The sequence below is a fragment of the Cyclopterus lumpus genome, chromosome 18 (assembly GCF_009769545.1).
Source record: "Cyclopterus lumpus isolate fCycLum1 chromosome 18, fCycLum1.pri, whole genome shotgun sequence".
Classification (NCBI taxonomy): Eukaryota; Metazoa; Chordata; class Actinopteri; order Perciformes; family Cyclopteridae; genus Cyclopterus; species Cyclopterus lumpus.
This window is the reverse complement of record NC_046983.1, coordinates 1,375,001-1,397,500: the sequence shown is the minus strand read 5'-3', so window position 1 is coordinate 1,397,500 and position 22,500 is coordinate 1,375,001. Positions and strand designations below refer to the sequence as shown.

General features: G+C 46.5%; 4 protein-coding genes across 7 annotated transcripts in view; 3 read left to right on the top strand and 1 right to left on the bottom strand.

Annotated features, from left to right (window-relative positions):
• The window catches only part of rnf175 (ring finger protein 175), a 4,841-nt gene extending 1,369 nt beyond the window's left edge, over positions 1-3,472 (top strand). Inside the window, exons 3-9 of the mRNA XM_034556913.1 lie at positions 1-120; positions 518-672; positions 744-851; positions 1,259-1,379; positions 1,965-2,098; positions 2,237-2,338; positions 2,800-3,472. The exon at positions 1-120 is cut by the window's left edge and continues 22 nt beyond it. Of these exons, the coding sequence (XP_034412804.1) occupies positions 1-120; positions 518-672; positions 744-851; positions 1,259-1,379; positions 1,965-2,098; positions 2,237-2,338; positions 2,800-2,920 (861 nt within the window). The 3' untranslated portion in view covers positions 2,921-3,472. The remainder of the gene's footprint in view (positions 121-517; positions 673-743; positions 852-1,258; positions 1,380-1,964; positions 2,099-2,236; positions 2,339-2,799) is intronic.
• Positions 3,473-7,958: 4,486 nt separating this feature from the next.
• LOC117747505 (toll-like receptor 2) lies at positions 7,959-19,451 on the bottom strand. Of its 4 annotated transcripts, XR_004611406.1 has the most exons (14): positions 19,089-19,451; positions 18,166-18,322; positions 17,942-18,091; positions 17,342-17,548; positions 16,797-16,919; positions 16,324-16,474; positions 16,053-16,217; positions 15,580-15,759; positions 15,356-15,496; positions 14,770-15,281; positions 14,096-14,518; positions 11,752-11,860; positions 10,130-10,297; positions 7,959-9,946 (listed from the first exon to the last, which is right to left on the bottom strand). XR_004611406.1 is itself a non-coding variant. In XM_034556788.1 (11 exons), exons 1-11 carry the CDS (start codon positions 19,354-19,356, stop codon positions 14,104-14,106), a joined length of 2,469 nt encoding a protein of 822 aa, XP_034412679.1. In that variant the 5' UTR covers positions 19,357-19,451; the 3' UTR covers positions 13,920-14,103. The 4 variants fall into 4 exon arrangements, 1 of the variants encoding a protein (XP_034412679.1); XR_004611405.1 differs by having other exon boundaries at positions 7,959-10,297; XR_004611407.1 differs by having other exon boundaries at positions 7,959-10,215.
• Positions 8,320-11,811, top strand: LOC117748090 (protein FAM111A-like). Its single transcript, XM_034557713.1, has 3 exons — positions 8,320-8,328; positions 8,675-10,470; positions 11,802-11,811. The coding sequence occupies exons 1-3, from the start codon at positions 8,320-8,322 to the stop codon at positions 11,809-11,811; spliced, it is 1,815 nt and encodes a 604-aa protein (XP_034413604.1).
• Positions 19,452-21,867: 2,416 nt separating the features above from the next.
• LOC117747600 (lectin-like) overlaps positions 21,868-22,500 on the top strand; it is a 4,076-nt gene continuing 3,443 nt past the window's right edge. Inside the window, exons 1-2 of the mRNA XM_034556975.1 lie at positions 21,868-21,896; positions 22,056-22,147. Of these exons, the coding sequence (XP_034412866.1) occupies positions 22,124-22,147 (24 nt within the window). The 5' untranslated portion in view covers positions 21,868-21,896; positions 22,056-22,123. The remainder of the gene's footprint in view (positions 21,897-22,055; positions 22,148-22,500) is intronic.

The window sequence follows — 22,500 nt, the reverse complement described above, 5'->3', positions numbered from 1 at the left end:
GTGAAGCACCGTGGTCATGAGGCGATGCACGCTGAGATGGTGATGATCCTCATCGCCACGCTGGTGGTGGCTCAGATCGTCCTGGTGCAGTGGAAGCAGCGGCACCACCGCTCCTACAACGTAGGTGGAGGAGGAGGAGGAGGAGGTGGAGCAGGAAGAGGATGAGGAGGAGGATGAGGAGGATGATGAGGAGGTGGAGGAGGAGGAAGAGGAGGAAGAAGAAGAGGAGGAAGTGGAGGAGGAGGTGGAGGAGGAAGAGGAGGAAGAGGAGGATGATGTGGTGGAGGAAGAGGATGTGGAGGTGGAGGAGGAGGTGGAGTAAGGGGAGAAGGTGGAGGAAGAAATGGAGGTAGTGTAGAAGGAGGACATGGTGGTGTAGGTGTAAGAAGAAGAAGAGGAGGTGGTGGAGTAAAGGGAGAAGGTGTAGAACAACATGTGGAATGAGAAAGTGGAGGTGGTGTAGAATGAGGAGGTGGAGCAGGAGGTGCGCTGAGTGTAATGAAGGTCTCCTCCTCAGCTGGTGACGCTGGTCCAGATGTGGGCGGTGCCGCTCTACTTCACCATCAAGCTGTACTGGTGGAGGTTCCTCTCCATGTGGGGGATGTTCTCCGTCATCACCAGCTACGTCATCTTCAGGGCCACCCGCCGGCCGCTGTCCTGCAGGACGCCCAGGTGAGGGGGTGAGCTGGTGCTGAAGGTTCTGCGTTCCGTGTTCTCCGTTCTCCTCACCCCCTGTGTTCCAGGATGGTGTACAAGTGGTTCCTGCTGGTCTACAAGCTGAGCTACGCCGTGGGGGTCCTGGGCTACCTGGCCATCATGTTCACCATGTTCGGCTTCAACGTGTTCTTCAGGTGAGGCCCACCCCGGTTCTTTGTGGTTCTGTTGACGATGGGAGACCCGAGAGAACCCGCCGGCAGGATGGAAAAGCACGTTTTGTCTAAACGACACCAGAAGACGTGACAAAAACAAAAAAGAAACGGCATTACCGTCAGATGGTCATCTTTCCGACGGTCCTTGAACACACCGTGTGTGTCTCATTTTAAATGATCAAATGAACCGTTCGCTTTAATCGGATTCTGTAAAAAACATTAAATTCTGAGCTCCTCGGTGAAACTGTGACGTCACGATTGATTCACGTGAGACCGACGGTCACGCGACAACAAATCAGAGAAGAGTAAATAGTTTCATATTTAACAACTGTGCAGATGTTTATTATTGTTATAACAGACACTTTGACTCCTCCCCCTCTGCGCTCCAGGATCAAGGCGGAGGACTCGATGGACGTGGGCGTGATCATGCTGTTCTACGGACTCTACTACGGCGTCATGGGCCGAGACTTCGCCGAAATCTGCTCCGACTACATGGCCTCCACCGTCGGGGTAGGGGCGCCTTTCATTCCACAGCGGTTCGGTTCCTGTGACATGAAGACGTGGTTCTGCACAACGTTTATGCCCAAATGTAAACAAATATAAGATATTACAGTTAGAAAGTCCTTCAAACCTCCAGGATTAAATGTAAATCATTTCTGTTTATTTATTTATTGTATTTTATTTACATGTTTCATTGTTTTTGTCTTTTAGCTTTCCTCTCTTTCTGGTTATATTACCACATTAGCACTTTGTTTACACGGTTTGTTTTAAATAAAGTTATTATGATTGTTATATTTCCCTTTACAGCTCCTGAATGACTTTATTTATTATTATTATTATTATTACTGATGATTAGGGATGGGTATCATCAGGATTTAATAGATACCAGAACTCTTATCGATACTCTTAGCGTTTATATTTGATTATTTTTTTTAGGGGAAGTCATTTAATGAAGAAAATAATCAACTTTTCTTTATTATTCTTGAAGAGTTTAAAAAGTCGTGAAACCTTAAAACTTTACCCGGCGTGTTGGTCCCGCGCTGTGATTGGTTCAACGTGTGAAGGCCCGCCTCCTGCTTCCTGTGTGTGTTCCAGTACTACAACAAGGGCGGCATGCCCAGCAGGAATCTGACGGACGACATCTGCGCCGTGTGCGGTCAGAGGATCCTGGTGGAGGTGGAGGAGGAGGGCATCATCGAGGACACCTACCAGCTGTCCTGTGGACACATGTATCCTCAAGCAGCGCTGCTGCTGCTGTTGTTGTTGTTGTTGTTGTTGTTTTACACCTTCACTTTTCTTGATTGACATTCGGTTCATGCGATGTTAGATGTTGTGTGTTCTTCCTTCACCGGTACCGCCCCGTTCAGCTTCCACGAGTTCTGCATCCGCGGCTGGTGCATTGTGGGTAAGAAGCAGACGTGTCCGTACTGCAACGAGAAGGTGGACTTGAAGAGGATGATGAACAACCCGTATCCTTCCGCTGCCCCTGAACATGCATGGACCTGTGTCGTTGTTGTTGTTGTTGTTGTTGTTGTCTATTCTAGGCATCACGGTAAGAAGGTGATTTCAAAATAAAAGCAACCTTCCTATGAACGTGACAATAAGTCAGTCAAGATACTTTACGCATGTCAGAGAAGAACTTTAAAATAAACGTGTCAAACTTAATAATGTAGAATACATTGTTCTAAGACCATTACGACTTTCAAGTGCACCGACTTCCTGTTTCCACAGACCACTTCAAAATAAAAGAGAGTCCAAAATCTGGACATCCTTTTGTTGAAAATGCAAAATTAAAGCCCAATGAAATGTCTATGCATATATGTATGTATGTATGTTTGCATATCGCAGCATAGCCTAAACATATCAAGACCTACTTAATGAGCCTCCTCTCTCGTCTCCTTGCGTCCTCTCCTTAACTCCTCCCCCCCAGCTGGGAGAAGACCCACGTCCTGTACGGGCAGCTGCTGGACTGGCTCAGATACCTGGTGGCCTGGCAGCCCGTTATCATCGGCATCGTCCACGGGATCAACTTCACCCTGGGCCTCGAGTAGAGCCACGCACCCCCCCCCCTGGGTCCCGGGTCCCTCGGGGGTCTGGAGGACTTCGTCTCCGGCAGACCGATCCCAGGCGGTCTGGGTCTCCGTGATGCCAACTTGAACAAAGCCGTGGAAGCACAGATCCAGTATTTGGTCGTTTGGAGTCGAGTCCTGAGCCGAAGGAAAGGTCCCGGTTCCACGTCCCGGTTCCACGTCCCGGTTCCACGTCCCGGTTCCACGTCCCGGTTCCACATCCCGGTTCCACTCGGTGCCGGATCGCCAAAAGGCCTTTTTTCTAAACCTCGCTGCTGGTTCTGCTGACCCTTCAGTTTGAAGGACTCGATGACAGGGAGGACACGTTCTGGCCAAATTGCCGCGTTTACATTTCATGCAACTTTTCGTTTGTTACAAGTTTTCTTTTGGATCCTCGGTTCCTGTTTTTAAGCTCAAGTTGACGCTAAATGCTCAATTATTGTAGTCAGAATGTCACAATTATGTTTCTAAACGCGGCTGAATGGACGACACTCAAACTTCCCATCCGGAATAAATAAATATATATATATATATATTTAATATATTTATTTATGTTTATGTATGTGTGTGTATACACACATATATATATATATATATATATTTATATTAATGTATAAATATATATATATATTTATATTAATGTATAAATATATATATATATATTTATATTAATGTATAAATATATATATTTATTATATTTATGTTTATGTATGTGTGTGTATATACACATATATATATATATATATATATGTGTGTATATACACAGATATATATATATATATATTTATATTAATGTATAACTATATATATATTCTATTCTATAGCTTCCAACAACAAACATCCAGGTCCAGAAGAACGTTCTGGAAGTTTTCTTTTTGCCAAATCCAACATGACATTGTTTGTTATCAAGACTGCTGCTGATATTAACTTTGTATTTATTAAACATTTACACAAACAAACTTCATCGGTGTGTCAAGAAAGGTTTTTAGTTGTTGGTTTGTGGTTACTCAGATATTATTAAACAATATGTTTATGGGATGACACCTTGACACAAACCCCGTGAGGTCCCTAAACGCATCAGAAAGAATCAGGTCGAACTATGTGCAGATTTTTAGTACCTCGTGTTTCTGGAGCGTCTAAAAACAAATTGACCTCCTTTGTTTATTCCCCAGACGTGTAAATAGTTCTTCTGTTGAGGAGTTGAACCTCCAGACAGGCGAGAACCGTCAAGGACTCTGGAAACTACTTATTAACAACCAGAGGAGTCGCCCCCTGGTGGTCAGGAGAGAGAATGCAGCTTTAACACATGAAGCATAGACTTCTATACAACCAGAGGAGTCGCCCCCTGGTGGTCAGGAGAGAGAACGCAGCTTTAACACATGAAGCATAGACTTCTATACAACCAGAGGAGTCGCCCCCTGGTGGTCAGGAGAGAGAATGCAGCTTTAACACATGAAGCATAGACTTCTATACAACCAGAGGAGTCGCCCCCTGGTGGTCAGGAAAGAGAACGCAGCTTTAACACATGAAGCATAGACTTCTATACAACCAGAGGAGTCGCCCCCTGGTGGTCAGGAGAGAGAACGCAGCTTTAACACATGAAGCATAGACTTCTATACAACCAGAGGAGTCGCCCCCTGGTGGTCAGGAGAGAGAACGCAGCTTTAACACATGAAGCATAGACTTCTATACAACCAGAGGAGTCGCCCCCTGGTGGTCAGGAGAGAGAACGCAGCTTTAACACATGAAGCATAGACTTCTATACAACCAGAGTCGCCCCCTGGTGGTCAGGAGAGAGAACGCAGCTTTAACACATGAAGCATAGACTTCTATACAACCAGAGTCGCCCCCTGGTGGTCAGGAGAGAGAACGCAGCTTTAACACATGAAGCATAGACTTCTATACAACCAGAGTCGCCCCCTGGTGGTCAGGAGAGAGAACGCAGCTTTAACACATGAAGCATAGACTTCTATACAACCAGAGGAGTCGCCCCCTGGTGGTCAGGAGAGAGAACGCAGCTTTAACACATGAAGCATAGACTTCTATACAACCAGAGTCGCCCCCTGGTGGTCAGGAGAGAGAACGCAGCTTTAACACATGAAGCATAGACTTCTATACAACCAGAGGAGTCGCCCCCTGGTGGTCAGGAGAGAGAACGCAGCTTTAACAAATGAAGCATAGACTTCTATACAACCAGAGTCGCCCCCTGGTGGTCAGGAGAGAGAACGCAGCTTTAACACATGAAGCATAGACTTCTATACAACCAGAGTCACCCCCTGGTGGTCAGGAGAGAGAACGCAGCTTTAACACATGAAGCATAGACTTCTATACAACCAGAGTCACCCCCTGGTGGTCAGGAGAGAGAACGCAGCTTTAACACATGAAGCATAGACTTCTATACAACCAGAGTCGCCCCCTGGTGGTCAGGAGAGAGAACGCAGCTTTAACACATGAAGCATAGACTTCTATACAACCAGAGGAGTCGCCCCCTGGTGGTCAGGAGAGAGAACGCAGCTTTAACAAATGAAGCATAGACTTCTATACAACCAGAGTCGCCCCCTGGTGGTCAGGAGAGAGAACGCAGCTTTAACACATGAAGCATAGACTTCTATACAACCAGAGTCACCCCCTGGTGGTCAGGAGAGAGAACGCAGCTTTAACACATGAAGCATAGACTTCTATACAACCAGAGTCGCCCCCTGGTGGTCAGGAGAGAGAACGCAGCTTTAACACATGAAGCATAGACTTCTATACAACCAGAGGAGTCGCCCCCTGGTGGTCAGGAGAGAGAACGCAGCTTTAACACATGAAGCATAGACTTCTATACAACCAGAGGAGTCGCCCCCTGGTGGTCAGGAGAGAGAACGCAGCTTTAACACATGAAGCATAGACTTCTATACAACCAGAGTCGCCCCCTGGTGGTCAGGAGAGAGAACGCAGCTTTAACACATGAAGCATAGACTTCTATACAACCAGAGTCGCCCCCTGGTGGTCAGGAGAGAGAACGCAGCTTTAACACATGAAGCATAGACTTCTATACAACCAGAGTCGCCCCCTGGTGGTCAGGAGAGAGAACGCAGCTTTAACACATGAAGCATAGACTTCTATACAACCAGAGGAGTCGCCCCCTGGTGGTCAGGAGAGAGAACGCAGCTTTAACACATGAAGCATAGACTTCTATACAACCAGAGTCGCCCCCTGGTGGTCAGGAGAGAGAACGCAGCTTTAACACATGAAGCATAGACTTCTATACAACCAGAGGAGTCGCCCCCTGGTGGTCAGGAGAGAGAACGCAGCTTTAACAAATGAAGCATAGACTTCTATACAACCAGAGTCGCCCCCTGGTGGTCAGGAGAGAGAACGCAGCTTTAACACATGAAGCATAGACTTCTATACAACCAGAGTCACCCACTGGTGGTCAGGAGAGAGAACGCAGCTTTAACACATGAAGCATAGACTTCTATACAACCAGAGTCGCCCCCTGGTGGTCAGGAGAGAGAACGCAGCTTTAACACATGAAGCATAGACTTCTATACAACCAGAGTCGCCCCCTGGTGGTCAGGAGAGAGAACGCAGCTTTAACACATGAAGCATAGACTTCTATACAACCAGAGGAGTCGCCCCCTGGTGGTCAGGAGAGAGAACGCAGCTTTAACAAATGAAGCATAGACTTCTATACAACCAGAGTCGCCCCCTGGTGGTCAGGAGAGAGAACGCAGCTTTAACACATGAAGCATAGACTTCTATACAACCAGAGTCACCCCCTGGTGGTCAGGAGAGAGAACGCAGCTTTAACACATGAAGCATAGACTTCTATACAACCAGAGGAGTCGCCCCCTGGTGGTCAGGAGAGAGAACGCAGCTTTAACACATGAAGCATAGACTTCTATACAACCAGAGTCGCCCCCTGGTGGTCAGGAGAGAGAACGCAGCTTTAACACATGAAGCATAGACTTCTATACAACCAGAGGAGTCGCCCCCTGGTGGTCAGGAGAGAGAATGCAGCTTTAACACATGAAGCATAGACTTCTATACAACCAGAGGAGTCGCCCCCTGGTGGTCAGGAGAGAGAACGCAGCTTTAACACATGAAGCATACACTTCTATACAACCAGAGGAGTCGCCCCCTGGTGGTCAGGAGAGAGAACGCAGCTTTAACACATGAAGCATAGACTTCTATACAGCCAGAGGAGTCGCCCCCTGGTGGTCAGGAGAGAGAATGCAGCTTTAACACATGAAGCATAGACTTCTATACAACCAGAGGAGTCGCCCTCTGGTGGTCAGTAGAGAGAATGCAGCTTTAACACATGAAGCATAGACTTCTATACAACCAGAGGAGTCGCCCCCTGGTGGTCAGGAGAGAGAATGCAGCTTTAACACATGAAGCATAGACTTCTATACAGCCAGAGGAGTCGCCCCCTGGTGGTCAGGAGAGAGAATGCAGCTTTAACACATGAAGCATAGACTTCTATACAGCCAGAGGAGTCGCCCCCTGGTGGTCAGGAGAGAGAATGCAGCTTTAACACATGAAGCATAGACTTCTATACAACCAGAGGAGTCGCCCCCTGGTGGTCAGTAGAGAGAATGCAGCTTTAACACATGAAGCATAGACTTCTATACAGCCAGAGGAGTCGCCCCCTGGTGGTCAGGAGAGAGAATGCAGCTTTAACACATGAAGCATAGACTTCTATACAACCAGAGGAGTCGCCCTCTGGTGGTCAGTAGAGAGAATGCAGCTTTAACACATGAAGCATAGACTTCTATACAACCAGAGGAGTCGCCCCCTGGTGGTCAGGAGAGAGAATGCAGCTTTAACACATGAAGCATAGACTTCTATACAGCCAGAGGAGTCGCCCCCTGGTGGTCAGGAGAGAGAATGCAGCTTTAACACATGAAGCATAGACTTCTATACAGCCAGAGGAGTCGCCCCCTGGTGGTCAGGAGAGAGAATGCAGCTTTAACACATGAAGCATAGACTTCTATACAACCAGAGGAGTCGCCCCCTGGTGGTCAGTAGAGAGAATGCAGCTTTAACACATGAAGCATAGACTTCTATACAGCGTAGAATCCGTCATTTCATATCTATGTTCAGCACAGCGTTCCACCATTCAGAGCAAAGTCAAGGTAATACTTCCAGATTCTTTCTTTAAAGCGCATTCTTATTATTATGGTATTTCTCATGAACATGTATATATATATGTCAGTGTGTTTACTAAATTAATATGTTTAGGTGTCGGATGTTAGTTAGCTAGTTCCAGTTGATTGCTCTTAATGACATCCACTAACTGTATTATTGTATTTGTTTTAGTTGGAGGTAACTTCCAAAAAGCAAGAAACATCAGGTCCTATTGCAGGATAATTGTAAGTAAAATCTCAGCTACAATGATCAAAGTCATCAATACTTAACAAAGATGTATAATCTTTGACTGAATCTGTATGTTTGGTCCTAAGATATATATAGTCGCTGTCATTTCTATGCAAACAGCCACAGCGTGTCCAACTGATTTCTTAGTGTGCATTATTTCACAAAGACCCCATTGAGACAAAGCCCTTTAGGGCTCACGACTACATTTTTCACCCCTTAACCACCCAAAATGAATTTGGAACATTACAAATTCATAGATTTCATTCAAAGTGACCTCTAACATAAATAAAATATAAAAAGTGAAAAAAAGTCTGCATTTGTATCTCATCAATAAGGAGATGTAACTTTTATTTTCTCTCTGGTTTCCTGCAGGACGGACATTCACATCATTTCACTGTGAAATTCAGCCCTGAAGACCCCCATAAATACACTATTGAATGGAATCAACCTGGCACAGTGCTGGAGGCGATTAAATCAAGTAAAAGATATGAGGAGCTCGAGTATAAAGATGAAAACATTGTGATTCAGTTGGGTGAAGAGGATAAGGAAGTTACTGTTGCAACACATTTCCCTCGTTCTTGTATCAATGAAGGTGAATCTCTCTTCATAACACATCAACCAGAAAAGGTTGAAGCGGCCCAAGACCAACATTACAATACGGTGCATTCAAGGGGCCAGTATTCTGTCTTCTACATTGACACAGGTGGAGGACAATACACCAAAACAAAGACTACTTTCTTAAACAAGGCTCTCAAAAAGTTCAGGTACCTGTGTGTCTATGGGGTCAAGGGGTGGACTGTGGAAGAGGCTCTGCAGAGAGACGGTCGCTTCATTGATGCTCTCGGCAACTTCACTCTGTCTCACAATAAGAATCCAAACTGTTTCACTGAATGCACTCAGAGAGTTGACCAGCTACATGGGAACAAGTTCAAGATATGTCTTCTAAAAGACAAGCTGGGCAAAAGCCCGGGTGCATCACATTCACACCAGAGGCGTAAGCGTGACACTAATATACAGCAGAACACAACAGCTTTGATAGCCGTAGAGCAGAGAGGAACCAGCGTCACAACTGTTTTGGAAAACAGTGTCAACAATGAGGAGATTTATAAAAAACTGCGCGATCAGTTCCCAAGTCTGAAAGAACTGATGGAGAAGAGATTTCCTGGTGATTCTTATCAGAGAGCATTGGACCTGAGGAAGGAAGACTTTGGGAAGATCCAGCAATCCTTCAGTGAAGTGCACAGAGTCAGGGAGCTGATTGAATTCGGGAAATCAGTTTGCAAAGTGGTTGTTGTGAATGGTTCACAGGGAACAGGTTTTGTGCTGTTTGACAACTTCATCCTGACTAACGCACACATTTTGAAAGATTGTGTCGAAGGAAGAAAGCTGAAGCAGGATATAGAGGTGTATGCTTTCTTTAACTATGACGTTCCTGAGCCGCACACAAACTACAACTCCTATCTAGTTAAAAGAACGTTGATTAACTACAGTCAGGGTGAGCTGGACTATGCCATACTTGAGATCAAACCTGAGGACCAAATGTCCAAAGCAACACCAGCTAAGGTGCCGCCAGGGCTCCTGGATAAATTTGGCCCAATGCCACCCAATGGGGAAGCCTGTATTATTGGTCACCCGGCAGGAGGCCTGAAAAAAATGGATCCAACATGTATCATTGAGAAAGAGCAGCGAGAGCAGGCTGTCCAGGGTCATCTGCATCCATACAGAGACGCTCCTTTCATTCTCTACTCAATCGCTCACCTTATCGGAGAGCAAGGCATTGATGACATAATGATGGGTGGAAACAAAGCAGACGAAGTGGTGACCTACCACACTTTCATGTACCGCGGATCTTCTGGCTCTCCAGTGTTTGATGCCGGTTGTAGAGTGTTTGGTTTGCACACCTCAGGATTTGTCTTTGGGTTTCCAAAACAAACAGAGAGTGTGATAGAGTCCGCCCAGCCTCTGCTTACCATATTTAAAGACTTTGTGAGAACGCTGAAGGAAAGCGGAGATGAAGATTTGTTGAAGAGAGTTAAGAAGGCAGCAAAGAGAAACTCAGACCTAAGGAACATACTCAAGTCAACAGACACCGACAAGTCAACAGACACCGACAAGTCAACAGACACCGACAACCCAACAGACACCGACAACCCAACAGACACCGACAAGTCAACAGACACCGACGACCCAACAGACACCGACGACCCAACAGACACCGACGAGCCAACAGACACCGACGAGCCAACAGACACCGACGAGCCAACAGACACCGAATAGCCAACAGACACCGACGAGCCAACAGACACCGACAACCCAACAGACACCGACAACCCAACAGACACCGACGAGCCAACAGACACCGACGAGCCAACAGACACCGACAACCCAACAGACACCGACAACCCAACAGACACCGACGAGCCAACAGACACCGACGAGCCAACAGACACCGACGAGCCAACAGACACCGACAACCCAACAGACACCGACGACCCAACAGACACCGACGAGCCAACAGACACCGACGAGCCAACAGACACCGACGAGCCAACAGACACCGAATAGCCAACAGACACCGACGAGCCAACAGACACCGACAACCCAACAGACACCGACAACCCAACAGACACCGACAACCCAACAGACACCGACAACCCAACAGACACCGACAACCCAACAGACACCGACGAGCCAACAGACACCGACAACCCAACAGACACCGACAACCCAACAGACACCGACGAGCCAACAGACACCGAATAGCCAACAGACACCGACGAGCCAACAGACACCGACGAGCCAACAGACACCGACAACCCAACAGACACCGACAACCCAACAGACACCGACAACCCAACAGACACCGACAACCCAACAGACACCGACGAGCCAACAGACACCGACAACCCAACAGACACCGACAACCCAACAGACACCGACAACCCAACAGACACCGACGAGCCAACAGACACCGAATAGCCAACAGACACCGACGAGCCAACAGACACCGACGAGCCAACAGACACCGAATAGCCAACAGACACCGACGAGCCAACAGACACCAAAGAGCCAACAGACACCGACAACCCAACAGACACCGACAAGCCAACAGACACCGAATAGCCAACAGACACCGAATAGCCAACAGACACCGACGAGCCAACAGACACCGAAGAGCCAACAGACACCGACAACCCAACAGACACCGACAAGCCAACAGACACCGACAAGCCAACAGACACCGACAACCCAACAGACACCGACAAGCCAACAGACACCGACGAGCCAACAGACACCGAATAGCCAACAGACACCGAAGAGCCAACAGACACCGACGAGCCAACAGACACCGACAACCCAACAGACACCGACAAGCCAACAGACACCGACAAGCCAATGGTAATTGAATAAGTAATGAGGGGCTCCTGCATCACACTGTCATAACACACCTGTCCAGTGGATCATATTACTAGTTGACATTTCTCTGATTTGTGGGCAGCTACCTCTAGGCGAGTTTCCCCGGGTTAGAGAGGTCCGATAGAGCCGAATCGATGGTTCCTGTTACAACAAAAATGTTTAATATAAAAAGTAAAGCAAAGACAATTCTAAATTGAATCACGCAATGAAATATAAAAGTGTATTCCATGGAACAGGGCCTTTAATGCATCCTATCTGACATCATGCTCTTGATCATTATGGGTTGTATGTCTTATGTTAAACAGGACATGATAATGTGTAATAGTAAGAAATGTATGTAGAACTTAACAAATACACTCTCCTTGCTCTCTGAAACATGTATTGAGGATTAATCATACATGTACTAATGAGACGTAAGGCTAATTCGACATTCTAAATAGATCTGTAGTTTAAAATTGGGTATCGTCACATACTATGAGGGAACTCTTGGTCCGGGTCCGAATTGACCCGGATACTGTGAAGGCATTAAATATGAGTGTTTAAAACTATAATCAGAGCTTCTCTTGAACTGAAATATAATATATACAATATAGCAGTTTAGTTGTAGATTAAAATAATTTAGCATAAGGCAGAGTTGATGCTTTTGTGTGTATTTGTGTGTATTTGTGTGATTCCTTTGCTTGTGTGCATACTTATAACCATCTGCTTTGAACTGGTTAGTGGAGGCGGTAGAGCCGTAGAGTTGAGCAGCCATTTAGTTTTATCCTCGTTTCTTTCTGCTGTTGATGTTTTGTGAACTACTTTGGACTTCCGTTGTATTCTGTTTTCTGTCATATGATATTCGGCCTCCTGATGTATTCTGTTTGCAGTGAATTAAAAGTGACTCTGTTTGTTGTCATTTATTTGGGGGGTTTCCAGACACCGTGCGATCATCCAACCGGCGGCTGAATGAAAGCAGCTATGAAGCGTTGTCGAGGAGCGTCACGGTTGTAACGGACTCCGATGACTCAATGGAGCTTGAAGAAGCATTCACAGGCTCGTCAGGCAAGTGTCAGAAAACCCCAAAATATAATAGAAGTAGAACAGACATTCCCATTGAGAGTCTAAATGTTACTTAATGCTTCGCCGAAAAACAATTGATAATAAGTAGCAGGTTTGTTTGACTTATTTTATGTAACCAATGTAACATTAAAGCTTGGTGGAATTAGCAAACTAGCTACCTAACACTTGTTGCAGCGTAGGAAGACGCATTGCTATGACCAGATTAGCGACGGATCATTTTCTGTAACCAGTGTAACTTTACAGCATGTGGGGATTAGCAAGCTGGCTAGCCAACTAGCAGAATGCTGGCTAGTTAGCTAGCTTGTGAATTCCACCGTTCTTTAATGCTACACTGGTTCCAGAAAAAGAACCAAACAGCATGTTTAACCACCTCCGGCTCTGGCGAAGGACAAGCTACCTGGCTAACTAGCCAGCCATCCGCTGTCATGGAGCTGCATCCACTCGCGGTGCCGCTAACTAACAACAAACGCCATTTACTCTCGTACTCGTCAGTGAACATGGAAACAGAACTACTGAACTGGATGACAACATTAGTTTGTTTCTTTAATCAGCTGCTGTAAATATAACCATTTAATGTGGTGGGCCGGGGAGTTTAGTTTCTTGGTGTTGTTTTAATGGACTGTTATCAGAAGCATCGACTGTTGACCTGTGTCTGAACGTTGCAATGTCATATTCATAGTTCCTTTTTTTCTGTTGGTTAAAATTAGATTTTTCTTATAGACTTGTTTTTACATGTGACTTCCAGCCTCCTGATGTATTCTGTTTACATGATATTAAATATCACTCGGTTGAAATCTATTTCCTGTCATTATTTTTTTATAATTGTTGTTCCCAACAACCCTAACGTAAACTATAATGTAATGTTTCTTTTTATTTCCAAATGCTGCGGCTTCAGTTTCACATCCACTGACGTCCTCCGGTTGCAATCACAAACCAACGGCTCCCCCAAGTGGCCATTTCACCTCATTACCAGCAAATTAAGCTGCAGTACATCTTCTGTACTTTTAATGCAAGTTCAAGGTTTATTTGAACTTTTAATTGATTTAGATAATTATAAAGGATGGTTGATTGTCGTGCAGTTAAAGTGAAGGTGTATCTTTTTATCAATATTTAAGGTTACACATATTAAATACATTACTAGTTTTGAAAGATTTTATTTTTTTAAAGAATGTATTACTAGAAAGAAGACAATGTGATCTAAGACAATGTTATACATCTGTTATTTGAAACATCATTGATTGATTGATCAAACCCTTGAAATCTACAAAGGGTGAAAGAAACCAGAATGATTTGAAGGAAGCAGATAACGTTGACCTTCTCTCTCAGTCATCCTCCTCTTCCTCTCCTCTCAAAGCGTGGCGGAGTTTCCTCCAGAACTCCCCCCTCCTCTCCTCCTCCTGAGGCCACTCCAGGTAGGTGTTGGAGCTCATGAGTTTGCGCAGTTTGCAGAAGCGCTTGGGGATGTCGTCTTTGGACAGCGGCTCCAACAGGACCAAGATGGCGGCGTCTCCGCCAGCACTGCCATCGAACAGCTGGAAGTGGGAGAAGTCCAGCTCGTAGCGGCACCAGTCGGACTGGACGAAGTTCTCGGAGAGGATGAAGACGGTGTGCCGGCTGCGCTCCATGGCGCACATGATGTTGTCCACAATCCAGTGTCCGGGAAGGAAGTCCCGCTTGTGGAGGCAGAGGGTCAGAGGTCGGGGGGCTCTGTGGTTCACAGAGCCTTCATCGTTCTCCCTGGAGGAGTATAAACCAGAGAGCAGGTAAAGCTTCCCCACGAGCCGAGCCATGTTTGGTCAATATGGCAGGAAATGGTCATTTCATTGTCTGTGGGCTGTGCTCATCAGCTCTTGTCTCTTGGCCTGTGGCCTAACTTTCACTTAAATCTGGTACATATGTTTTTAGCTTTTGAGAAACCCTGATAACTAAGAAACCGATAAACGGTAAAACGTTATAATGTTTTAAAGTATGATCTGGTTCGACGTTACCGTGGCTCCTCCAGCTCAGCGACTAAGAAGTTTTCCACCCAGCTCGCGTCTCTCTCGCTGTAGGACACAAAGGCGTCGTAGGAAAGCAACGCCTCCGATTCCGGTCCGTCTCTGCGTCGGCGCCGCTGTCTCCGGGAGCCACGCTTGGCCCGTAGCCACGCCCACGTCATCTTGAGGTACCAGAACGCATGGAGGCGCCACAGCAGGACACACACCAGAAGTCCTACAAACAGCGCCACTCCACAGCTCACGGACACAAACAAAACACGCTGGCACACGACAAAGGAGAGTTGGACCCGATCGGCCGGTTCCCCCTGCAGGTAGAAAGGGGAGTCGCAGACGTAGCTCTCCTCGCCGTCTGTCAAATGCACACCTTCACCTCCTTTAACGGCCGACTGGAGGAAGTAGACAAAGTCGCAGGAGCAGACAAATTTGTTCTGACCCGCCTGGAGGTCCTGGAGCCGGCTGAACGAGTGGAGGTCCGAACGGTCGAACATGTTCAGGGTGTTTGACTGTGGGAGAACACACTGGTGGAATACAAAGAGGACTGGAAGAAGCAATGCATGATTGGGGGATTGGTCCTTACCTGTATTTTCAGTGTTTTCAGGTTGGGGAACAGCCGTCCAGGGGGCAGCCTCAGTAACCTGTTCCCAGAGAGGTGGAGCTCTCTTAGGGCAGGCAGGGTCAGGAGGAAGCCCTGGAGATCATTGTTGCTGAGATCCAACACCTGTATGTAATGAAGCACAAGACAAAATTGGCGTTTGTTGCGATGTGGGTCAGGTCTACTGTTCCATGGTCCACTCTCATTACCTCCAGAGTGGCAGGTAGACAAGAGGTGATGTTAGTCAGCTTGGCCCTGGAGATGTTGAGGTATCGCAAGGTGGAGGGCCAGGAGCAGCCCTGGGGCATGGAGCTGTATCCGTTCCTGCTGATGTCCAGGTGGGTTAGCTTGGAGAGCTTTGCTACCTGCCGGCTCATCGTTGACAAAGACTGGACAGCAGAGAAGACAGAGGCAGATGAGTCTTCAGGAAGCAAGTAGTCTTCTATTTGTACGTATTCTTGGATTTATACTTTATGGGCACTTCACAGATTTGACTTGTGATGATCAGATTACTGGTCAGCAGGAGTACCACTCAGTCTGTGGTTAAACAACACATGTTCTCTCAAGTGCAACCAGTTTGCTTGTGTTCCTGCTGGCTGGACGTCTTTGTAGCCATGAAGTAAAAATCTGATAGGAATTAAGGAAAAATCAAGAGAGTATTTAACAGTTTCTAAAAAGGCACCTTCAGAGCGTTTCCGCTGAGGTTTAAAACTCGGAGGCCCTTCAGAGTGCCGTCTCCGTCGCACAGTGTCTCCACCAGAGTCATGTCAGTCAGCAGGTTGTCGGACAGGTCCAGGTACTGCAGGCTCACGAGCAGGCGGGACGTGACGCAGGGCATCACAAATACCTGAGGGTATACGTTCTGACCTTAAAACCACACTCCTAATACAATCGGGACTCCTTGCTCCATCCGTGTCGTGGATTGATGTAGTGACAGATAACCCCGTCCTTACCTGAGAGTTTATGATGGACACCTTTCTGGGGTACTTTAGCAGAAACGACAGGTTCAGAAAGGACGCAAAGTGAAAGACATTAAGCACCACGACGTTTCGGAAAAAGACCTCGTCAAAGCTTCTATAGTCCGTCCGTCTGGCTCGCTCCCACCTAACACCAACGGAGAAAACAATGACCAAGAAGTGACAAACAACAAACAAAGTCCCTAAATCTAGCAAGGAGTTTGCATCAAGGAGTTTGCATCAAGGAGTTTGAATCAAGGAGTTTGCATCAAGGAGTTTGCATCAAGGAGTTTGCGTCAAGGAGTTTGCATCAAGGAGTTTGAATCAAGGAGTTTGCATCAAGGAGTTTGCATCAAGGAGTTTGCATCAAGGAGTTTGAATCAAGGAGTTTGCATCAAGGAGTTTGCATCAAGGAGTTTGCATCAAGGAGTTTGCATCACAGAGTTTGCTCGACGGTGCTGGTTTCCTACCTGCCCTCGCCTGTCAGTGTGATGCCTTCCATGAACAAGGAGGTGAGCGGAACTCCGTCCATCGCCACCAGGAAATCAGTTAAGGCCTCATCGGACACAGAAATGTTGCAGAAGGTCATTTTCCTGAAGAGTGACATCATAGAAGATCGTCTGGTGTTTGTCTGCCATACCCCAAAAATGCATCGATAACGCCTTGAAACTTCTCCAGTTTATTACTTTCATTTGTGTGATTACACATTAATTAAAAATAAAAAATTTTAGAACATACATCTCAACATTGAACTCATTTTGTGAACATATTCGAGTCAAATATGTCTTTGTCTTTGTTTCAGAAACATATTTTAGTGAATGATAACGTTTGTTGCAGATGACTAAAATATGTTTCTGAACACATGGCAGGCAGTAGCGGTACAAGTAGAGTAAGCTAAAAATACACTCTACATTGAGAGTATTTCACCTATATTTCTTCATTATTTCTCTCTTATGTTCAGACACTTTCGTAATATTAAGAGTTTCACTGTCATAATTAGAGGTTGTGGGCGTACCTGACTCTCTTCCTGGCTGTCTCTCTGAAGGCCGGGGCAGACTGATTCCTCACCAGATGGAGGTCTTCCAGGATGAGCTGTGTCTCGGGGTAGGACACGTCCCCGAGCACAGCCGAGGCTAAGGATACGTTGGTTACAAAGGGTCCGTGGAGGCTCAGAGTGACGCGACCCAGTGGCCAAATGTCCGCTAGAGTACCGGTTTCATACCTGCAGAGAGAAAAAGAGACCGGGGAGGTACAATGGTGGAATTGGAATAGTAAGACCTTTAAAGAGTAGACTAGAAAGAGCGTTCTTAAATGTCCCGTTGGTTGATCAAACTTGAAAACGAGCCCTGTACGATGCCCATCTGTTGATGAAATGCCCACTAAAACACCCTAAGTGGAGAAATCATGAGGAAGTTCTGTATTTATAATGAATGTGCTTAATGAGGATAATGTGGTGTTATCACAAATCAAAGGGCAAAGAGGATAACCATAGGAACCACACCGCTGCATCAGCTCTCTTTTGGTATGTTATGTACATTATAATAAACTTGAAGTGGTTACACAGTTAATGATGTGTGTTTCTGTCGGACATTTGACAAACAGTGCAGTCCTTCACCTCCTCAGGTTGTTGGCGTGCACAGTGAGCTCCTCCAGCTGAGTGACTCCGGACAGGTCTCTTCTCTTTAGCTCCTCCAGAGCAGGACCTCCGACCCCCAGCCTCCTCAGCCTGACCAGCCTCTGAAACACTGGACGAGAACCCAGGCAGCTGGGGGACGCGAGACACACAAACCGTGAAACCCGATGCGATGTGACGGTTCCTGGGTAAACTGAGCGCTTTACCTGTACGGGTTGTGGAGCAGGTTGAGCTCCTGCAGTGCTCCGAGCTCGCTGAACCACCTGTGGTTGAGGGCAGTCAGCTGGTTGTCAGACAGATCGAGCTCCTCCAGGCTCCACAGAGGGTCAAACGCCGACGGGTGGATCACAGCTAGTTTGTTCCCTGGAGGACGGTAATATGTAAAAAAACATCCTGCGTTCTAGGGGTTCCACAGGGTTCAATCAGGGGACCACTGATTATCATTAATCCTCTTTATTTGTCATTCCATTCCTCCACGTTTGACTCCTCTGTTGTGATGACAAACGTAGAGATGGACACAGAGATGGTCTTCTCCAGAGAGATGGTCTTCTCCAGAGAGATGGTCTTCTCCAGAGAGAGAGATGGTCTTCTCCAGAGAGATGGTCTTCTCCAGAGAGATGGTCTTCTCCAGAGAGAGAGATGGTCTTCTCCAGAGAGATGGTCTTCTCCACAGAGATGGTCTTCTCCAGAGAGATGGTCTTCTCCAGAGAGATGGTCTTCTCCAGAGAGAGAGATGGTCTTCTCCAGAGAGATGGTCTTCTCCACAGAGATGGTCTTCTCCAGAGAGATGGTCTTCTCCAGAGAGATGGTCTTCTCCAGAGTCGGCAAGAGGAGGAATAAAGAATCCCTGTCCTGAGTCACTCAGTCATCATATATACTGGACTCTAGTGCAACAACTCAAAAAGTTGGACAGGGATTCTTTAGCAATATATATATTTATACATATTATATATGTAATCTTTACAAAGGAGTCTGACTAATACAGTAGTATAAATCCACTTAAACACAAATAAGGACAGAAAACCTCAGAAATGTCATGAACTAATATGGTGGAGAAAATAATCTCACAATTCTTGCACATGCGTCATGTTTTATGACAAAAACGTATCAATCCAAATGGAATCGTTACCGTGGAGACTCAGAGACCCCAGCCGGGCGTGTCGCGTCAGGTCGTCGCCCCCCACCTCGCTGATGTCGTTGAAGGAGAGATCAAGAGTCAGGGCGCGGCCTGTTACCGAGGGAACGCGGGTTAACCCGCCGTGGGAGCAGTTACAGGCGAGCCGCCGGTCACAGCGGTCACAGGAGGGCCTCTCGCCATCCGGGTTTGACCTCCGACCCCAGCACAGGGCGAGCAGGAGCAGGAGCAGGAGCAGGAGGAGGGTGGTCAGCTGTCCCATCCTGCAGTGAAGGGAGGCGTTCGAGTGAACCGATGAGTCGGAAAGAAGAGAGACACGGAACCAAAAGAGACCGAAGCTCAGGCAGGAAGTTGGATTTGACTGAAGAGGAAGCTTTCTACCTTTTTATTGTGACTTTCACTTCATATTTATTTTCAATGCAATGGCACTTTTGTGGAGCATCCATCAGATGAGGGTCTATAAAAGGAGTTATTATATATATTGTTCAAGTGTCAAAGTTCCCAGACTGCATTCCTTCTGTTTTACAGCCCTCATGTTCTTCCCTTATTCTGTAATTTATCTGTAAACTGAGTCATAACCGCTGTCATATAACGGAAAGAATCACAACAACCGATAAGCCGAACTTCAGGCATGAAAAGAAAGAACGTTTCATGTGGTTCTAAGTGGTGTTGGGTCACCTGATAGTGAGGTGGGGGGGCCTCTCTCAAACGGAGAAATGACACCGAAGGAGTTAAATATTAGTTTTATGAGCATAAAGAGAGGAAGTGTGGACAGCTGGAACCAAGTGAGAAAAGAGGTAGTGAGCATGAAAATGTGCTCTGGGGTATAAACCGTGTGTTTGTAAGAATTCATCAGTGCATGACGACGTCCAAAGAAAACTACAAAGAATTCCTCTTTTGCATTTAAAAAAGAAAGAAAGTAAGAAAATGAATCAGAATCAGGAAAATATCAGTTGAGCGATCGTGAATTGTTCAAATAATCTGAGTTCCACAGAAGGTGTACGTATGTAATCTAAACTTGTGTTTGATGTGTGTGCTTTCATAACTGAGTTATGGCTCGGAGAGGAGGGGCGTGTTTGCATAACCCGCTGCAGCGTTGCAGTGCATTGAACTGGCCAGCTGGTGGCGCTAAAGCTCAAATAGAATGAGCTCGAGTTCAGTTAAACCCTCGTTGGAGAAAACGTCTTGAGCAATAATTGAGAGCATAATAGATGATTATTAGTAAAGCAATCATTATGTATCTGTAAATGTGATTACATTAAATATCTGCCTGCTGCTGCACAATAACCTCAATGTTAATAACATTATTAATGGTTATTATCCACTATGCACACATCAACTCTCTGGGTCATCGTTTCTTTTCAGGACTTTGAGGTCAAACGTTTGAGACGTTCATGTTGGTTATGAGCACATAATCTCTTTTGTGATATGTTCTCAAGAGTTTTGGGTTTCATCGTTCACGGACACCCAGACGGTCTCGGGGGACTTTAGTAACTAAATCTAAAACACCACGTGTGACGCATTTCTATTGTATAGCCCTTTGTCATACACAGCGCATATCATCCATAAAGCAATAGCTCATTATTTCTTCCTGATTCGGCCGTGGCTCCAGTTACAGAGATCCGGTGGAGTAAAGAACAATAACAACGTGATATGATGTCGGGTCAAAAAACAAACAACTGGCCTGCAACCCACATTGGAGACAATGCGGAGCGCCGAGGGACGAGATGTCTGGGACGAGATGTCTGGGACGAGATGTCTGGGACGAGATGTCTGGGACGAGATGTCTGGGACGGGATGTCTGGGACGAGATGTCTGGGACACGCCGGCGGCGGAGAGGAGGACCAGCTGACTCCTTGACGTGATAACACAATGCGGCGCGAGGAGGCGGCTGACCTCAGAGCAGCGTGGGAAACTGAACCGGCGAGCGGGCCGCGGGATAAAAAGGCCCGAAGCAGCAGATTGGGACACAGCGGATGAACAGCCGACAGGTACGAAGCTTTATCCATACGCAGCGTGATCAATATGCTTTATGTGTGTGCATATTCATGTTCATGTCCCTTCAACATGGACTTTATTTTAACTGCTCTATGTACTACAATATCTACAATGGCACATCATATTCTTTTTGTGTATAATTTGCAAAGTGTGTGTGTGTGATTTGATTTGATTTAAAACCTGTTTATGTGATTTTTTAGGCAAGAGGAAATGAATGTGGAATAATTGGAAGCGGTGCCTCCTAATAATATAATAATATAATGAATATCCATAAATAACTTCAATAGAAGACTCATATGTGACTTCTTGCTGTTTTCACAGTTGACCTCCCTCCTCCTCTTCATCACCATCCTCATCATCCTCCCCTCCACCATGAGGGCCCTCAGCGTGTCTCTGGTCCTCGGCTCCTTGCTGACCCTGGGCCGGGCCGCCCCGCTCTACCCCAACAACAACAACAACAACAACAACAACAACAGCAGCAGCAGCACGGGCCTCACGAGGAGCTCGGGCCTCTGCGAGTACGAGAGGAGGCACCGGCCCCAACTCGTCGGATCCTTCGTGCCGCAGTGCGACGCTTACGGGAACTTCCTGCCGCAGCAGTGCTGGCCGTCCACCGGGTGGTGCTGGTGCACCAACACCATCACCGGAGAGGAGATCCCCAACACCAGCACGCCCGTGGGTGGGGGGGCGCCCGTCGACTGTGGTGAGTGGTGGCGACTGAAGTACTGAAGTCCACGTTCTGCTACTTAGTACTCAAATACTTTAACTTCACTTCATGCAGCTCTTCATGAACGCAGTTTATACGTACATGATTACATTAATTAATTAATGTTATTTAATCGTATTTATTTTAATTCAATTCAATTCAATTCAGTTCAATCCAATTTACCGTAATTTAATTTAATAAAACATTTTTAATAGACGTATTGACGTGGTAATATGAATACCATATTTGTTCCGCAGGCGGTGAGTTCTACTGTCCCGACAACTGGTCCCGCTTTGGACAGCAGTGCTTCGTCTTCATCGACAGCATGAAGACGTGGACGGAGGCCGAGGTGAGGACGGGGTTAGGGTTAGGGTTAGGGTTTAGGGTTAGGGGTTAGGGGTTAGGGGTTAGGGTTTAGGGGTTAGGGGTTAGGGTTTAGGGGTTAGGGGTTAGGGTTAGGGGTTAGGGTTTTAGGGTTAGGGGTTAGGGTTTTAGGGTTAGGGTTAGGGGTTAGGGTTAGGGGTTAGGGTTAGGGGTTAGGGGTTAGGGTTAGGGGTTAGGGTTTAGGGTTAGGGGTTAGGGGTTAGGGTTTAGGGGTTAGGGTTTAGGGGTTAGGGGTTAGGGTTTAGGGTTTAGGGGTTAGGGGTTAGGGTTAGGGGTTAGGGTTTTAGGGTTAGGGGTTAGGGTTTTAGGGTTAGGGTT

Excerpts from the sequence above, each read along its gene's own strand:
- LOC117747505 (XM_034556788.1), bottom strand. The coding sequence starts at position 19,356 with ATGGGACAGCTGACCACCCTCCTCCTGCTCCTGCTCCTGCTCCTGCTC. Across the intron at positions 18,323-19,088 it reads GGGGTCTCTGAGTCTCCACG|GGAACAAACTAGCTGTGATC; the intron begins GTAACGATTCCA and ends ACCGTCCTCCAG. Across the intron at positions 15,760-16,052 it reads TCAGCGGAAACGCTCTGAAG|TCTTTGTCAACGATGAGCCG; the intron begins GTGCCTTTTTAG and ends TCTGCTGTCCAG.